A 19,778-nucleotide genomic window follows, 5' to 3' on the forward strand; every position below is an offset into this window, starting at 1 on the left:
CTCCAAGGGGATCAGGAAGGCAGTGCAGGCTCTCAGATCCTTCCTGACCCAGGGCTGGTGCCTGCCCTGCCCAAGGGTGGAGAACAGACTGGAGAGCACTCAGAGGAGGAGACAAGAGGATGACCAAGGGCCAAGAACAGCAGAGCTTACAGTGGAAACACAAGTCACTCCTGTGATTTAACCAGGGCCTGGAGAGCAGGCTAGGCCAGGTCTGGAAAGGACAGAAACTCAGTAACTTAGTCCTCCTTCACTGAGCACACAAGGTTATAAATAGGACAGTGCTCAAAGCTACAGCTGGCTAATTTTAGTCTTAATTTAGTGGAGGCAATAATTCATCAAAATAATTACCTTATGTGATTGCTGCATTTTCTGTCACTCAAAAGCAAGATTAGATGTCTCTCTAAAGCATATCTTTGTGCAATTCAATCATGGCAGTTCTGCAGAATGTGCTTCTCCAGGCAGTCCAGAGATCACAGTGGTCCTTCCTGGCTTTTCTGGTTTTGGGAAGACCTTAAAGTTCTGTGACTGACAAGCTGTGGCAGCAAGGAGAAAATCTGGCACACAAATCCACACACTACCATGATGCATCACCACAACAGGGACCAGATTGTCTCAGCAACATTACTTTTTCCAGGTAAAAATTCTGGTTAATAATTTGTGTATGGTGTTTGTTTAGAAAGATCTAGCCAGGATGGGTAGGGAACCATTTTGAAGGTTCAGGTGGAATTATATCATCACCTATGGAGAAAAAACTGACTTCACTGAACGTGTTGGAAAATGATTCCTTAACAATGGCCTGAAATTCCATACTCTGAGCAAACACCTTGGCTATGGTAAACAGGTCTTTCCACAGGAAAACCCCTCTGCTCAAACCTATCAAATATTTAATGTGTGTCTTTATACACGTGAACGGGTGGAGCCTGTTGCTAAAACACTGTGGGAAAAGGACCTGAACTCACAGATTTCCCTCACTGAACTGGTGGAAGCAAAGACACACCATCCAACTGGAATCTGGAGCTGTTTTTTCCCTGGCTAGGCAGGGTCTGTGTGGAAAGCAGCTGTGCTACCAAAATGGCAGCTGCCTCAATGAAACACTGCTTTAAAGCACTTTGGAGGAATAAATTGCATCCAGTGTGCATCCAATACAGAAAGGAGCTGAGCAGCAAGCCTTGGTGAACTTCCTTGAGCATCTCAGGTGTCAGGGTGGGTGTAGGTCTGTCTGTCTGTCCCCTGGAGAGCCAAGCATGATCCCAGGCATGGAAAGGGCCATCCCACAGACCCTGAGAGGAGGGAGCAAGGCCCAGAGGTGACAGCCAGCTTCCATCAGGAAGGTCACAGGGGAGCTCATGGCAATGAGACAGGTGTGTGGCCAGGCTGGCAAGTCAATCCACAGGTCAGCAGCAGGATCAGCTCTGCTGAGGTTAAGCAGGACCAGTGATCCCAGCGAGGTCCAGGGTGCCCAGACAGGGTTGACATCAAGGTGGGAATGCAGTTGTGGGTTGGGTACAAACCCATGGGACCCACAGCCAGGCATGGGCACGTCCACAGCTGAGCTGAGACCAACTTCTACAGAGCAGCTCAGGAGGGTGTGTGGCTCAGAGCTGGGCTGGAGCAGGAGTGTGGCTGTGGGCTGCTCAGGGCCTTGCAGAGCTCTGAGTACTCTCAGGGCCTTGACATCACTTCAGATTTCCATCCTGGAAGCAGAGCCATGCAGGGCTGTGCTGGGTTTCAGGCTCTCTCCCCACACTTCCATGACCCAGGAGTGTGAGGCTCCATCTGCAGGTTCCAGGCAGAGGTGAGTGCACACTCCTGAGCCCGACTCACCAAGCTCAATCCCACTCCTGGTGCATTCACAGCCAGTTCACATCCCAGGTGCCCCAGGTTCCCTCTGCACTGCAAACTCATCACAGAGTCACAGAATGCCAGATTGTTTTGGGTTGGAATGGACCTGAAGATCACCTTGTAAACCCCCCTGCCATGGGCAGGGACACCTCCCACTGTCCCAGGCTGCTCCCAGCCCTGCCCAGCCTGGCCTTGGGCACTGCCAGGGATCCAGGGGCAGCCACAGCTGCTCTGGGCACCCTGTGCCAGGGCCTGCCCACCCAATTCCTAACTGGATACTCAGAATTTCTTCCCAAAATCCCATCCAACCCCATCCTCTAACAGTGTGAAGCCACTTCCCTTGTTCTGCCACTTCATGCCCTGAACAGTCTCTCTCCATCCTTCTAAACAATCCCAACAGCCCAGCCCCAGCAAACATGGTTCCATCAGCTCAATCTAACAGAGCAGCCAGAGCCTGAAGGAGGACAGGAACATCTCTGAACCCTCCCTCATGAATCTCCATTCAGAAATGTTTCTAAAACTGGGACAATGAATGCGCCTAAAATCCACTTTTATTTTTTGGAAACAGCCTCTGACAGCCTTCTTCGAAAGAGTGAATATGTTGACAGAAAGAGCATAAGAATATTATTTTTAAAGAGTCACAGCCCAGTTCTAATCTTATGAAAAAGTCCCTACTTCTCACTCAGAAAAGGGAACTTTGGAAGGAGACATTTGGCATTAACAATTCCAGGGAAGCCCACAGCAGAGCTCTTTTCCAGACAGCAGCTATCCAGCAGCTGTGACCAGAAATTATCCTGCAAGATGCTATTGAAGCTGCAGGATATATTTCTTTGTTTTACCTATTTTCAATGGCTTTTCATCCATTATGACAGAAAACCAGAAACACAGGCTCTGGAAGGGAAGCTTGCACTCCAGCAGAGACCCAGACAGCTGAACTGGTGATGCTGAAGGGCTTTGTTACCCATTTCACTATGACTGAATTTTCAGCATTTGCCTTATAAGCAGAAGAATGAGACCAGGGTAAAGACACAGTCTCAGCCTTAGTTAATCTGACTGCAAGAACTCAAGAAGAGCCAGCTGTGCTTTCCAAAAGTCAGGTGTTAACAGCTGCCTCCAGGACCTTGGATTTTGGGAGGAACAGTCTGGGCAGCAGAAAGGTGTGAGATGTACTGGCCTTGGGAGCTCATCATGCCCTCTCCTATATCCTCATCAGGGTTAGTGGCTTGTCACTGTAAATCATAAATATTACTGGTCATGGGAACTAGGAGAGGAAAAAAGAGGTTAAAAAAAAAAAGGAAAAAGAAAAGTTTATGGGGAGGGGGTTAAACCTTATGAAAATACTGATCTTGAGTGTCCTCATAGCTAAAGATCCTTGAAAGGACTGGAAACCCACCTGCACAGCTCAGGGCCTGCTGATCTAGCCTGCAGCAGGGGCAGTTTCTTTTCTTTTGCTGCAGAAATGATGGTGCAAGAATGGCCTCAAGCCCAGCACTCAGAACATGCCTCCTCCTCCAGAACTGGGGCAGAGCCTTGGGGGGCCACTGGAACTGTAGAGCCCCCAGGGAAACAGAGCTGGGGTTTATTTTCTGCTGGAGGCCTGGACTGGAACCAGCAACCCAGCTATTACTGTGGCTGGTTGGGAAGGTGAAGACATCAGTGGCAATAAATCACCTTGAAATGGGAAGCACTGGGAAGGTAAGGATTAGCTAGAGCTGAGCAAAGCTCAGTGCTCACTGCACACTGCTCCTGAGCTCTCTGCAGGGCACAGAGACCCCAGAGCCCTGCTGTGGCAGGAGATGGACCCATTGCTGGTCAGCAATGTTTGCAGCCTGAGGGCTGACAACACCTCAGTGAAGAGGTGGAGCTTGCATGGGCAGGCAACACAGGAATAACTGCAATGTGTGCAATCAGAAGCACTGGGGCAGGTCCTTCAGCAGCTGGCAGATAACAAGATTAGCTTTGTGATGCTGATGTTGGATATGTATTTGATGCCCTGCACCTTCTACCGTGGTCCATATCCACGAGAACCTGCTTGGCACCTGTCAGGAGCCACCAAAGCTTAAAAGCGACAGTGTGGTGGAGCATGCTCCCACAAACCCAAGGGTGTCTCTCTAGAATCCCTTAAAAACCCGAATCCCGGGGATTTTGGGGCGGACGCGCCCCCTGCCGGCTGCAGCTGCGGCTGCTGAGCTCGGCTCGTCCCTCATCCCATCCCTCATCCTCCTCTCCATCACCCCTGGAGCAGCACAGCCCGGGCACCCAGCAAAGCTCAGGGCAGCGCTGGGAAGGGAGCAGGAAATTCAGCTGTAAAGAACTTCTCTGCAGACTTTGAAAGTATTCCAATCCAGCAGGTAGCAAAAATTTCTCTCAACATGTTTAGTCAAATTTTGCACTGAATTACACGGAACTGTTTGTTAAAGCCTCCTCCCCTCTGTGTGGGGAGTGCAGACCACAGTGCTGTGCAGTTTGCTGACAACTGCCTTGTCCTGAGCTCCCTGAAATAAATCATTTATTGAGTATGATTCAGTAGCAAGCTGCTGAGGTCATTTAAGTGATTTTGAAACCAGTTTTATCTCACTGCTTGAAATAATTCCCCAGAAGCTCACAGAAAGATGCTTCTTCTCTAACATGTATGTTCAGTTATTATTTAGGGGAGTATAAAAATGATGTGCATCTCTTCAGTTAAAAAACAGCCTAAACCATCAACCCCACAAGGAACATGTGTAAAATTCCATGGGCTGGGGTAGGAGCCCAGAGACATTCCAGACCTAACAGTGTCCCTGTGAGAGGAGATCCCAGCTCTGCTTTACAGTGCTGAGCACATGATCTGTGCCCTGCCCACTGCAATCCCACAGCTCCAGGGGAAGGATCCCCAGGAGTGAGGTCTATCCTGGCAGCCTGGTGATGCCCAGAGCCCTGAGGTGCCAGCCTGCAGAGGGGCAGCCCTGCAGCAATACTCACTGATGGGGGCGTGCAGAGCCACGTGCTCTTGGTAGGGAGTGTAGTACTTGTACTGCTTGCCACAGAACTCACAGGTGTAATTGCCAGTTTCTGTGAAAGGAACAAGGACAAAGGTCAGGAAGGAGGCCAGGCCTCTTACACAACTCCCAGTTTCTTTTTACAGAGAAATTGGTCAGGTCACACAAACATTCCTCCTGCATGTGGAACTTGCCTGCCCTGTAATCCACACATCCTCTTCTCAAGAAAGGAAACAGTTCAAAACAGAGGGATGGACCATGCATAAAAAGTCCAGTAGAACTGAAAAAGCTTCAGAAGATTACCCCAAAATTACAACAAGTAAGTGTGCAAAACAAGGGAGAGAATTCAATTCTAAAGTCTGTATTACAGGTGACACAGTTCTGTCCCTCTGGTTACAGAAGGTCTGGGATGTGTGGACAACAGGAACAGTCAAACCAGGAAACAAACAGGTTCAAGTATTAGAGAACTTTTATTTGGGATTATGGAGTTCTCTTGCAGGAGAAGGGGCTTTTCTGGAGTAACTGTGCTCATTCCTACTTAGGGGATACTGGAAATAATGGAGTGTAACCACACACTGACACCTCCTCCTCTTGCCAGTGCTGGGAGTACAGAACTGGCAGCAAGCTGCAAGATGAAGGAAAATCCATGGATAATCAAATGTTTCCAAAATGGAAAATTCAGGGAAATGCTTTGGCAAAACCTGGTGTTCTCTCCATTTCTCTCTACTCTGTTTGAGGACCCACCACAAAGGCAGTGTGAATGAATCACCTGCCAGCTCTCAGTCCACCTTCAAGCCCTCTCTCATCCCTGCCAGATTGCTTCCCCCTGAACTCCCCTCTCCTTCTCTTTGCAGAGCTCTTGAGCAGAGCACATCACACAGCTGCAGTTCTTTGGGCCAGGGCTGTTGGTGTTTGATGCTCCTTTGAGCCTGAGCATACCTGTGAGCACCCAGACCCCAACCCTGCTGTGTGACAGTGCTTCCTGCTTTCTCTAGAGGTGCTGCAGCCAAAGGCAGTGAACCCCTGAGCTCTCCTTTTCATTTGACACAATAATAACTCTTACTTGGCCCAATCTTCTGGAAGGGTTCGGGCTCCTCCTCCTTCACCTCGTCAGCGGCGATGACAGCCTGGTCGTAGGGGTCTGCAAGAGAACAGAGCCACAGGACAGCTGACAACACCTCAGCTTTGCCTGCTACAGCTGCATGGGCACTGAATGCTCCTGCACCTGTAATCACATTTCCATCTGTAACAGGACTGGAAAACAGGAATGATAAACCAGTGACCCTCTGTCTGACTTGTCCCTCCTCCTCTGGCTCAGGTGCCCCAGGATTACCCCTGCTCCCAGCCCACTAACAGGCCTTGTAGGAATTAATGCTTAAAAAATGCAGAGAAAAACTGAATGAACACATTGCAAAGTCTGATCCATATTTCCTGATTGTCTTCCAGGGAATCTCCCCTCTAATGCTGCTGAACTGGCTGACAGCAGGCACAGCAATGCAGTCTGCAGGCACATCAACTATCAAACACCAACCTGGGACTTCTACCAGCTAACAGCACAGCTAGCAACAAATCACAACCCAACCCACTTTAGAGAAGAATTTGGTGTAAGCCTTGAACAATTTACAAGATCACCACAGACATGAAACACCTGCTTCTTTGATTGTCTGAAACCTGACCAAGTGAATGTGCAACAAAAGCCTGGTATCTGCTAGGGCTGGGCATCAACCTACTGGCTGTAGACACTGGGGAGGGAGAGAGGATGCTCCCTGTCCCACTGCAATCCCTGACAAAACTCCTTTGACTCTAACCAGTTCAGAATCAACCTGCTGTGTCTGAACTACTGAATGCTTGAAAAGGTTTGTGAAATAAAGCACACAAAGGAGCTCGGCTTACCTGCCCGGTTTTCTGGGGCCCCTTCCACACTAAAAACTAACACAGAATAGAAGAAGGAGGGGAAGAAACAAAACAGAAATTAAATCCTCTTAAATGGTCTTGTTTTCCTCCTGCATTTCACACACTGCTGCAGCACATTTGAGCCCCACTGAACAAACCAGGCTTTGTGCCCCAGTCCCTCCTGTTCCCAGCAGCATCCTCACAGGACCTGGTTGAGCATGCCCAGCCCTAATTCACACAGATGCTCAAGGCCTTTGTTCTGATCCTGACACGGCCCCAGGTGGAGTTCAGGTGCACAGCAGCCCCAGGGAGGAGCTGGGACAGTCCTTGCACACTCATGGAGCCCTTCCCAAGCTCTCTTGTGGCCCCTGGCAGAGCTCCCTGAGACATTTCTGACCGAGGCAGCCACATGCCCCTCACACTGACTGTCAGTGCCACTGATTTTCTTCTGGCTCCCCACAGGAGGAAGGGAGCTGGCAGTGGTGCCCTGCAGGAGAACACTGGCTGTCCTTAGAGCACATTCAGATGTCCACACTTTCCAGGTAAACACCACCAATTTTTTGGACAACCACATATTGTGAAAAACACTTGCTTTTCTGAGACAGTCCAGCCATTCAAAACCTGCTGCTCTCCAGCAGCCTCTTTCTAGAACTCTCCTTGGCCAGGTGAGGAGCAGTACTGCCAGGCTTGCAGCACACACAGGGAAGGTCTGGAATATCTGTGGGCTCCCCACAAGTGAGAAGCTTTAGATATTCAGTAAGCAGGGGGCAAGCCAGCATGTTGATACTTCATTTTCCCCAATGCAGAATAAAGAAACACTGCTTCTGACATTGGGTGTCTGCTTCTGTCCAGGTGTCACCAGCCTAAGCCACATCTACAGTCACCCTTTAAGGGCCACTGACAACTTCACCAGCTCACTACCACAGTCATTAACAAGAATGCAAGTTCCTAACTCTGAAATCTGAAATGCTTCACAAAGAAGTATGTTGGGAACAAACCTGTAAATTCAGAAACCAAAAAGCAACCAACTTCTTCCCAGCAAATAATCAGGCTGACCATTTACCTTGAGGTACTCAGTCCCAGGCTCTCCATCCTAACCATGAACCTCCCTGCAGACACACTGCAAGGTCCCTGGTCCCAGCACAGGTGTTGTTGTCATGCACACAGAGAGAGTCAGGCACAGCAAACTCCTCCCTGCAGTGCCTCTAGACTGAGCCTCCATGGTACAGAGAGGTGACCCCTGCAGTGCCATGTCCTGCACAGCACAGGCCACATGCTCCTGCAGAGCCACACTTTGCTTCCCCAAACACTTCTCAGCCTAGTTCAGGTGTCTGAGTGTCAAAACATTACTCACCATCCACGGCATGTAGGTCTCTGTGCTCTTGGAAGCAGCTGTAGTATTTGTATTTTTTCCCACAAATGTCACACGTGTACCTAAAATTGTCTGTAGGAAGAAGAAAACAGACCAAGTTTAGAAACTCTGAGGTGAAAGGCAAGCACTGCAAGCACACTGGTCAATCAGACACCCCCATGCACTGACACATCCCACGTGCTCTGTCAGGTCTCTAAGGCACACAGGCACTGCCTCACACTGTTCCCCCTGCCCCACACTATATGGCTTGGGGCACATTCTGATTTATTTCCTCTTCAGACAGCTCTGCTCTCCAGGGAAGACCCCACAGCCCTCACAGCAATGAGGATGCAGGGCAGCAGGCCCTGCTGGCATCTCCTTTGGAAGTTCAGGGAGAATCAGCTGTTGGTCAGGATGGGGACAAAGGGACAGAACTAAGCACAGAGCAATGTATGAGCACACACCTGCTCCTCACTGTTTACTGATTCCCAGGATCTGTCAGAACCAACAAACCCAGGAGACCCAACAGCCCAAGGCAGGCAGGACAGTAAGGAGGGCTTGGTGCAGCTTGGTTTCATATCCATTTGTTCCCTACACCCCATCACTTCATCCCAGCATCAACCAACCCCTCACCACAGCTGTGTGGGGCACACAGATGTAAAACAGCTCCAAGTGTTTATGGATCTGGTTTGCTCTGAATGGGATCAGTGTCCTTAGCTCAGCTATCACATCAGTGCATAAGGAGGATTTCCTGGCCAGCTTGGTGGGGTGTTTCCCCTCTCTGCTGCCTGACACACCCTGGGGTGCCTTTCCTGAGCAGTCACCCCACGTGTCAGACAACCCCAGGCTATGAGCCCACAGCAAAGTGGCAAACATTGTAAAGTCCATGGCAAACCCAGTGAAACACATCATTTGTACAGCCACCACAAAGGACCCTGAAACCTGTGTGTTCCCTTCCCAGCAGGGAGTGCAGGCAGCAGCTCCCAGGGCTCCACAGAGGACCTGCCATTCAGGGAGCTCCCCTGCAGCAGTGCAGTTGTGTCCATGTATTCCCACTATCAGCAAAGTTAAAGCCTTGTTTTTACCTCGTCCATCCTGTGTTCCAACACACCAGACTCTGCACATTAAGTAAGCTCTCATTTTACTTCTCCATCACATTACTTTTAAAACCACTCCCTATTTTAAGCTATGATATATTGGTACAGTGTAATCACTCACTTGGGCTCACTGCTCAGTCCAGCAGCACTTGGGGTTCAGCACTAAATAAAGGATCACTGTCAGTCTTTATTCAGAGTGACTGGAGAAGCTATGATGATCTAGCAGAGAAAACTGCCAAATCTAAATGTTGTTAAACACCTGGGCACTGGAACTTTACCCCTGTGACTAAAAACTATTTGTATCTTAATCAGAGCACAGCAGGGCTAAACTAGAGTTAAGGGGTTTTTAGAAGTCTAGGCTGGACAAGCAAGGAGAAAGGGACTCTGCACACACAGCATGGCTTGAGGGAGAGGAGGAGGAGCAGCAGAACACACCTGTGAGAATGACATTCCAATGGAAAAGGCACTGGCAAGGCACATTTAACTGTGTCTGTTCCATTATGTGATCTTGTGCAGGCTCCTTGTGTGGCCACAAAACAGGGCTGAGGGCCTCCCTCTTCCCTGGGCCCTCTCCCACAACGAAGAGGATCAATGATTGCTGCTGAGTATCTGTGTAGCTGCTGCAAAAACCCCCCAGACAATTAGCACAGTCAATTAGCACAGTCAAGCAGTAGAGAAACTCCTAACTTGGCATCAGTCCCACCTCAATGGGTGTCCCCAAACCAAGGAACCAACCTCCTTTTTGAAGTGCAATGAGCTCTACAGGACCAAGTGAAGATTAACTCTCCAAAGCAGTCCCAAAGACCAGGCACTTTCATGTTCAGAGAACAAAAACTATCATGACCTTACTTTGGAAGAAAGGAGCTCAGTAAATAATAAGACTTGTTAGAACAGAAGAAAACTAACTAACACACCATTTCACAGGGCCAGGCATGGCTACCTGTGGTCCCTGTCACACACAGGGATCTTGCTGTCCCCAGCAGAGCCCATGCTGGCTGTGGGCACTTCTCCCCTTGGCAGTGCAGGGAACAGGGAACATGTAACAAATGCCACCAGCACAGCCCAGAGCAGAGGGGTCTGCTGGTGTTAGGGGGACTGTCCCCACAGCAGAAGGATCTCCAGGGATTACAGAGAAGTAAGAATTTGCTCCAGCTGGTCCAGCTTGGCACTGATCTCCTGGGCTCTGTAGGAGAGAACACCCAGCAAGCAGTGCCCAGAGACAGGAGCTTTACAGAGAATTCACAAAGGGCTGCCCATGTGCAGCCAAGTTTTACCTCTCTGAACAGCAGTCCCTGCTGAGGCTGCTCCCCAGAGCCAGGCCCCCTCCTCCTTACCAGTACAGCCATCTCTGCTGACAGCCTTGCAGCACACCCAGCACTGACCCAGCAGACATTGCTTCTTAGCCAGAACCTCCCTGGGCAGAACTCCCTGCAGCCCCAGTTAGAATCACACAGTCCTGGGCTGGAAGGGACCCACAAGGATCAGACACCCCAACAACCTCAGAGCATTGTCCAAATGCTTCTTGAGCTCTGCCAGGCTGTGCTCACAGGGAAGCTGTTCCAGGGCAGATTTCCTAAATCCTACCCCAAGGTGTCCAGCTGGGGCACAATATCCACCTATAACACAGCTTGCCATGGGAAGAGCTGCAAGGGGCTCCAGGGGCTCAGGTGTGGCTGCAAACCCACACTGAAACCATCCCTAAACCTCTGCAGAGCTGGATCCAGACAGCCAATGCTACCTAGGCAAGTTTGCTCAGATCCAAAGTCGCTGCTGTCATCAGGGGCTGCACCTTAAGGCTCCACCCAAGGCACAGCCACAGCTGCAGGCACTATCAGGGCAGGGAAGGACACTCCTCAGCCCCCAGAACATGCTGGCCCTTACTGCTGTTCAAATCCTTGCTGCCAGCTGAGCAATGACCCTGCTGCAAACACAGACCTTCAAAATGCTCCAAAGACATCTGCTCAAACCCCAGACTCAAGTGTCATTCTCCTTCATGCTCAGGAGCCTTTCCAACAGCTGCAGGGATTCCAGAGAGAGGTCTAGTGAGTATCAGCTGTACTTATTTAGTCAGCTCACAATTCATCTTTAACACACAGGCCAAAATAGAGCACCTTATCTTGCTGGCAGTAGAAAAGGCAAGGCACAGCCTCGTTACAAGGCAGCTCCTCAGCTGTGAAGGACTGGCACACTCAGATGGCAAATGAGCAGGTTTTTCAAGTACCCCAAGAAATAACTCCACAGGGACTGAAAGAAGTTTTGACCACTCTGCTTGCAAGTGGATCCCAATAGAAGAGAGAATGAGCTGCTCTTCTGTCCCATCTCCAGGAGCTGCTGCCAGCTGGCTCTGGTGGTGTGTCCAGCACTCACTGGGACTGGCTGAACTCCCTGCCCCAAGGCTGAGCTCAGCTCTCTTCCCAGCAGATCCTGCATTCAAGATTTGAAGAATTTTTGTTGGTTTGATTCACATATTCCCCAGAGAAGGAAGCACATATTTCATTTTGGCAGGGAAGAGAAGGCAGAGAACACATGCCCAGCAGTGACAGCCAAAACAAGACACTTCTTTCTTTAGGACACTTGGCCTCAGTGTATTTTGCTTTAGAAATCCAGGAAGGGAATAAGAGCAATCAGAAATGTGGAGCTGTGTATCACTAAGAATACAGCTAGAAATACAGATCACCCTCCTAAGTGCAGGACTACCACAAAAGCTGGGTACACACTGAGCCCACTGGGCTCCAAGAGCTCTGCACAGCATCCCAGGAACCCACAATGGAAACACCCATCCAGCTGACATCCCTGCCAGCACAGCCCATGAAGGGTCCCAAACAATGGGCTCTCCCCACAGCACCTGCAGGAGCTCCTCAAGGACCTGTCCAAGGTGAAGAACAATTTCCACCTGGCCCAGAATTCACCCTGAGCTTTCACACGGCAGAAATCACAAAAGGTACTTGATAGAGGAGCTCTCAGCAACTGGCACCCTGAATCCTATTGATCTCCTCTGGCACTACAGGAGCAGCAGTCTAGCAGGGACAGTCTCCACATGTGGAAGGGCAAAACTGCTGAATGTAAATAGATCAGCCTGCTGAATTCTTCCTAATATCCAGAAATGCTGCAGGTCCCAGTCAGGATAAAAGCAGGAAGATTAGAAGAGGGCAGTGTGGACAGCACTGCTTGTCCTGCTCCATGAGCAGGGTGTCTCCTTTGCACCAGCAGGTTTGGGAATGGCAAAGGAAGCACCCAAGGAATTCTATTCTAAATCCTAAAGGAATCCTAAGGATTCTAAATCTAAATCCATAAGGAATTCTATTCTAAATCCTACATTCTGTGACAATTCCACATAACTCATTCACCTTGACAAACAAGGTTTCCCAAACATAAAGTCCAAGAGCAGCTCTTAAAGGGGAGGGGCTGGATTTCTTACAGCTGCATTACATTTATGTCACAGCTTCTCTATTTGAGGCTGTGATGTTTCTGGCCCCAAAAAGGCTTTCTGAGTGGGGTTTAAGTGACCACAAAGGATCAGCATCATCCCTCCAGCTTTGGCCAGTGGATCACAAGTCAATGACTTGCTCTGATCCTTGGTTTCACGTTCCTTGTTTCCTGAAAATCTGCTGGCAGATGCTCAAGTCCTGCTGATAACAAACCCAGAGGGCTGGAGCTGGGGAATGGCTCTGTGGCAGTACCTGGAGAAAACATCACCTTTCCTGGGATATCTGCCTCACTGGAAGGAACCATGAGCAACACCAGCACTCTTCAGGAAGAGCCAGTCCCCATGACTAATCCACCTGATGCACAGAAACAGGAAAGGATGGCATTTTCTGAGGACCATGCTGCATGCTCCCCACGGGGAAACACCTCTCCAAGCTGTGTCCAGGGCACACTCCACCTGAGCAGCCTCCCTGGAAGACCCAGAGCGCAGCTAATGCTTCCTTACAACACATCAGGGAAAAAACAAAACATCTGGGACCCTCACTTGTTTCTGTGGATTCCACCCAGGGCAGCACAAAGACAGCTCTGGAGAGAGGCTTCTTCTCCCTTTCCGCAGCCAGAGGGGCACCTAGATGGAAAGGAACACATTTATGGCTTCCTAAGCTGGCAGAACATTCCCCGCGCAGGCTCACAGACAATTCCTTTGCCCTGAGCCTTTGGCATCTTTTGAGGATTCCTTCCAGACTGGCAGTGAGGAGAGGCAGGGTCAGGGCTGCAGGCAGGAGCACAGACACCCCTCTCCTCCCCACTGGAACTGTGCCTTGCACACAGGTTACAGCTTTACAGAGGCGTTTCACAGCCAGGGACAGAGCTGCCAGTAAAATCAGCTTCAATTTACATCAGAACTCTACTTAAAGGTGTCTAATGGCAAAATTCCTTGAAAAGGGAGCAGGACTGAGCCCAAAGTCAGCAGCAAACCCTTAAGAGGATTAAAGTACCCAGAGTTACATTAGTAAGGATTAAATAATAATAAAATCCAGAATTCTGGAAAGGACAGAAACCCTCTCACACAAAGGCACAAGCCAGATCCTAAATGGGGGTAAGAAAAAAACTCCCTGAGGGCAACCTATTCCAAGATCACTCAGTTCACAATAATTTACTTCCTTCCCACAAACATTTGGCCTCTGTCAGGAACACAGGAGACACTGAGGAACACACTGGGTTAACACTGTGCTTGCCATGCTTCACACAAGGGCTTCCTTGGGATGCAAGCTGCCAAGCCAGGAATAATCCCAAACCCTCACAGGGAGGGGTCAAATCCCCTGAAATGACCCAAAAATTGGTGCAAGGTGCTGTGCTGGCTCACCTTCCAGCTGGCAAGGGGCCCAATGCCAGGTGAAGGGCATGGAGCCACAGGCTCGTGCTTGCCTTCTCCAGGAAGGATTCCAGGGCCATTCCAGCTCCTGAGAAAAGCTGCTGCAGGTGCAGTCAGCAGCTACAGGGCTGAATTACAGTAATTTTTAAGCTTTCAAGTGGGTGGCCAGAGGAATCTATAAATTCTGTGATCTTTATTGAAACCATGTGTCAGCTGAATGGATCACAAAGGAGATTTCAATGCACACCATCCAGGCCTGGATGTAATCCTACCAGGTTTGGCAACTTGATGCCAGACTACCAGGAATTTCCCTGCAGAGGGGAATATCCTGGTTTAATTTCTGAGAGAATGAACTCTGGCTCAGAATAGTCTGACGGTCACAAACTCTATTATTAATTTTTAAAATGTTTTTGGGAAAAGGTGTTTTGGACACTACTTACTGCATGCTGAGAGACATTCTCAGGATGTTACACATCAAAGAATTTCCTTCTCCCTCAGTTAAAAGTATGCTCAGGTTGAATCCAAACAGACAGCAAGTATCAGCCATTTAAAGGAAAAATATTAATATTTTATAATTATCCCCCAAATCAGCATCATTAGGATATTGAGGCTCCCTGGTAGAATTCAGACACATGAGACAAGGTAACAACATGAGCAGATCCTGTCTCATCCTGCCTCATTCTTGTGTCACTTCAGGGCAGGGCAGGGTTCTTTTCTTGTAAATTCAAAGTGTAAATAAGGGTAAGATAAAGAATGGTCTAATCAGTGTCTAAAGGTGTTACTCCCAGCAATCTGGCAATGAACTACCTCAATTTGCACAATTAAAAAAATAGGTCTACTTGAACCTACATAACCTGTAAATGAGAAAAGATTTATCTTTCTATCAATAAGGATCTGAAGTTCCATCTCAAGTGAAAAAGTCCATTTAGCTCACACTGTGGAGTTCTGCATAGCACACAATAAAGACAATTTTATTTTAAAGCCCCTTCTGGAGTAAAAATGGCTTGGCTGGGAACACACCATTCATCTGTCTCACAACTGCTTGGATTAAATGATGTAGCACTGAGAGTTTCACAAAAGAAAAGCAAACCTCTCCTGGCTTTTTCCTACTCATTTGTCCAGGACTAGAAATTCTGTTCTTACTGTGATTTCCAGATGGGAATTCAGATGGATTATCACTGCCTGGTTTCCAAAGTGAAAAGAAGAAGTGCTACTTAAATGACTGAGCAGCATTAAAGAAGAGATCTTGACTCCATAAAACCTCTTAATGAACAAAATGAAATTAAATTAAGCCAGGGGGATGCAGCACCCTGCTCCCCACAATCACCTGAGGCAATCAAGAAGACCAACCCTGCTTGGGCTGAAAGGAGAAGGTGTCAGGAAGGTGATCCCTGGATTCCTCTGCCTTCCTGGTTAGGAAGATTCTCAGGAGGGAAGCTACTGAGAATTAAAATACTGAAGGTGGATGGGTTTGCTTGCTATTCAGGTTCAACATGGCTGAGATGCCAACAAGCAGCTGAACAGAAAAAGGTAAGGCTGAAAGAAGAATTTGGAATAATCTCTGGTATGGCTGTTGTTCACCTCTTCTGTTGCTGAATTCCAAACCACATTGGAAGATGCAAAGTACATCACTCACTGGATATACCAGGGATGTATTTCTGCCTTCACTAAAACTCTCCTGGCATCTTGAGGACAAACTGAGGGGATGACCAGAACAGTCTGGGATTACTAAAATTCTTATCCTCTTTTTACTGAAATAAATATATTTTTCTATAATTTTCCTGCCTAGGAACTCTAAGAGATTTGTTTCCAAATATTAACATCCAGATTTCTGTAAGGATGGTCTATTTGGGCAGCATCTGAGAAAGAACTGAGAAAGAAATATTAGCAATTTTCTACATAAGATCATCTGAAGATCACAGAATTTTAGACAATATGAAAGCTTCCTCTTTTAAAATCTCTGATTAAAACTACCCAGAGAGAGTCTGCTCCTCTGCAGAGCTATGGAACTGCAGGGCTTGCAGCACATCAAACCCCCCAGTGTGTGTCCTGTTCCTGAGTGTATCTTTAGGACTTGGATGGAAACACACTGGATATCCAGGAACTGTTCCCAATTTCACCCACCTCAGACAGAGGACAGGTCACAGAATTACAAAATATTCTGGGTTACAAGGGACCCACAGGGATCCCCCATCCCAGCCCTTGTCCCTGCCCAGACCCCACCCTGGGCACCCCTGGCAGCGCTGCCCAAAGGCTCCTGCAGCTCTGGCAGCCTCAGGGCCGTGCCCATTCCCTGGGCAGCCTGGGCAGTGCCAGCACCCTCTGGGGACAGAGCCTTGCCCTGAGCTCCAGCCTGACCATCCTATCTTGGGATAACTACCTCCAATACCTTGGGTTTTAAACTCAAAATTTGTCCACAACTGCAAATTCCTGAACTAAGTTTCTTATTATTTTCTTAATTCTTCCTCCTCCACTGAAATTTATCATCCTTGGTCTCAGCTCATTGGTCACTTACATGTGCAGATCTTGTTTGGCAAATGGGAATCTAAAGAGACTTTGCCTACTTAAAATGCAAACACATTAGGAAAATAAAATCCATTTTTACAGTTTTCCCCAAGGAGCAGGAGAATTATTAAATAAGAGCCCTGGGAAAATGAATCAGGCAGTTGTAAATGATTCACAGGTCACCATGGTGGCTGCACGTGGGTGTGCACACACAGCACTCACTGTATCACACTTTTCTCTGGGGAAGTGACAGTGAGCACAACAAAGCAACTTCCTGGGCTTTGCTCTGCTACCCCCAGAAAAGTAAAAGAATTCAAAAGTTAATTTACTTTAAGGAAACATTTATGTTGCAAATTAATCAAGAAGCAGAGATACTAAAGGTTCTTCCTCAACCATAAATTAACACCAGCAAACCACCTCCACATCTTCCCATCCCTGTCAGAACTTTACAAACACCATATCCTGTATGAGTAAGGTGTGGGCAAGAAAACCTTAATTTTGACTATATTAATTTCATGGTTTAAATTCACAACCCTCCAAATGTTTTTGCACATGCAAGGTGTTAGCACTGTGCCTCCACAGTTAACATTTGCAAGGCATATTCCAGCCCACATCCCTGCTTCTAACCTTTCACTGCTTTTCCAAATAAATTTCTTCTCAGGCTGAACTTTCTCACACTTAGTCAGAGCCCAAAGGGGAATATGTTTGTAAAAGATCAGATCAATCTTTTTTTATTTATGGGGTTCTGAAATATTTACTCTGTATTTCATCTTGGAAAAAAAAATAATGCCACTTCCTTTTTTTTTCCCCACTGTAACTGCAGTGGAAACACAGATGAGCATGGATGTACATCTGTGCCCAGCTGGTGAGTTTGAGGGCATCTGGCTGAGAAACTGGAAAGGAAAATGTTCTGTTTGCTGCCTACAACATCCTCAGACCCAGTGAACATTAGTGACCCCCTCCCACCAGCTGTCCTGTCTTAGCCCAGCACCCAGGTACACACAATAAGTATGAGCAGCTACAAATGGGGAAGAAGAAAGTAAATTCAGGATGTATTTACATTAAATATATATATTATCAAATTTTCAAAAGTACTTCTTCTGAAGATCACTTTGGCACCTCTTGCCATCCTATTTATCCTTAAAATCAGTTCTTTTTAACCCTGTGACACTGCAGCAGGTGCTGTGCATCCCTGCCTTCCTTGGGATTTGCTCCTGAGCTGCTCATCAGGCTGTGTGGTGGCATTGTGTGACAAATTCCAATGACCACATTTTGCTTCTCCTGCAGCCTGAGGGTGGTCTGAAACACCCAGATATATCCTCATCTGTGAGATGGTATTTGTGATTTTCAAAAATTCCAAGCAAGGAAAAGGGGCTTAAAACAACAGAAAAGCCAAGAGACACAAAGAAAAAACAGGCTGTATTATTTGGGATCAGTGGGGATTTTGTGGGACGTGGCCCAGGAGTTTGCAGTCTGTGGGGCTGGTCTTAGTGAGCATTAATGTTCTCTGACAGCTGCTCCTGTTTATGCCAGGATTTCAGGCACAAGGGAAGGAGGAGCCCAGGGATGCTCTGGGCTTACACACAGGGTCTGTAGGCTGGGCTCTGAGGCATCTCCCAAAATGGGGAGGTCACTGGAGAGCTGTGCAGGATTAACCTGCTGCCAGGGATCTGCTTTTGAGGGACAGCACAAAATCCAGCTGTGCCTCTCGAACAGAGCTGCAGGTACACAGGAGCAGGAAATGGAGACAGAAGGGCTGGGATCTACCAGCAAACCACCATGAATGGAATTCCAGCAAACCACCATGAGTGGAATTCCAGCAAACCACCATGAGTGGAATTCCAGCCTCCAGCAAATGCACCTGGATTGTCTAAGGAAGAACTGCAGCAGCCCAGGCATGGAAGCAAGCAGGGCAGTAGAACTGATTGTAGTGGAGCTCTTTTTGTAGTGGAGCTCTTTTTGCAGTGGAGCTCTTTTTGTAGTGGAGCTCTTTTTGCAGTGGAGCTCTTTTTCCAGGCTGTTTTCCTGCCCATCCCCTGCATGGTGTCACAGTACAGCCTGGGAGCACAGCCTGCTTTAAACTGCAGCTTGCTTGTGATGGTCCTCAAAAAAGGTGTCACCAGGGAAAGATCACACTCAACCCCCACTGTCAGCAAGCTGTCCTGATTCAGCCAGCCTGACTGACATGCTGGAGATCAAGGCTCCTGAAAGCACCACATCCTGATTCTTCCCACTTTTAACAGTGCTTTATTTAAAGAACCCAGGAATGGCAGGGCTCTCCCCTAGAATATCAATCAGCACTGCTCCCCGAGACTCTGGAATTCTCCCCGGAAGAAGAACACTCATGAAGTTGCAGACCACTAACCAGACATACCTGAATTAATGCATCAGCTGTATTTTGAGATACTTTCAGCTTTTAGCAATCCTTCCCTGCCCACTTCCCTGTGCATTTTCTGGTTTCTTTCCCAGGGCACAGAACTGCAATCCAAGCGTTGTGCCCAGCACTAACTGGGCTGCCAGCCCAGGGACCTGCACTTTATTCCACTGACACTCACCTATTTGTCACCTATGGCAAGTCACTTTTTTTCTGTCCTTCTGCTTCCTGCCTGCCTACAGAATTCCAAACTCCTCTGGGAAGTGACCCCAGACTCCGCAGGCAAAGGGCTTAGAACTACCATGGACTGGGAGCACTACCTGCTGTCTCTGTTAACATTTGGTATTTTGGTATTGAAAGGCCTTTGCTGAGGTGAAATGAGGCAAGTGTCATATTAACATTTGTCAGAGCAACCTGAGTTCTGCCCTGGGCTGGTCTGAGGAGGCAGAGCACTGTAAGGAAGAGCAGCAGTGAGCAGGCAGAGCAAAGCTCTAGTACCTACACACACTCAGGTGAACTTGATGGGCAGCCCTAAAACTCAGCTCCCCTTCAAGCTCTGCAAGCCAGTTATGGTTACTCTGAAGATGCTCCTGTACATAAACTCCTCTTTCCTACAGAAAAGGAAGGTAGCACACTCCAACAGGCTGAATACTCCAGCCACAGAATCAGAGTCCCAGATGGGTTAGGGTTGGAAGGGACCTCTAAAGATCACCTTGCCATGGGCAGGGACATCTTCCACTGTCCCAGGCTGCTCCCAGCCCTGCCCAGCCTGGCCTTGGGCACTGCCAGGGATCCAGGGGCAGCCACAGCTGCTATGGGCACCCTGTGCCAGGGCCTGCCCACCCTCACAGGGAACAATTCCTAATTCCCAAGATCCTATCCAGCCCTGCCCTCTGTGATTCTGTGATTCTGTATCTGTGTCCCCAACCTGGGACAT

General features: G+C 48.4%; 1 protein-coding gene across 1 annotated transcript in view; it reads right to left on the reverse strand.

Moving 5' to 3' along the window:
• Positions 1 to 19,778, reverse strand: part of ZNF618 (zinc finger protein 618) — a 152,227-nt gene that overhangs the window by 32,236 nt on the left and 100,213 nt on the right. The window contains exons 7-10 of the mRNA XM_058038491.1: positions 13,132 to 13,215; positions 8,068 to 8,157; positions 5,884 to 5,961; positions 4,804 to 4,893 (exon numbers count right to left, since the gene is read on the reverse strand). Coding sequence (XP_057894474.1) covers positions 4,804 to 4,893; positions 5,884 to 5,961; positions 8,068 to 8,157; positions 13,132 to 13,215 — 342 coding nt within the window. The remainder of the gene's footprint in view (positions 1 to 4,803; positions 4,894 to 5,883; positions 5,962 to 8,067; positions 8,158 to 13,131; positions 13,216 to 19,778) is intronic.

The sequence above is a fragment of the Melospiza georgiana genome, chromosome 20 (assembly GCF_028018845.1).
Source record: "Melospiza georgiana isolate bMelGeo1 chromosome 20, bMelGeo1.pri, whole genome shotgun sequence".
Lineage (NCBI taxonomy): Eukaryota > Metazoa > Chordata > Aves > Passeriformes > Passerellidae > Melospiza > Melospiza georgiana.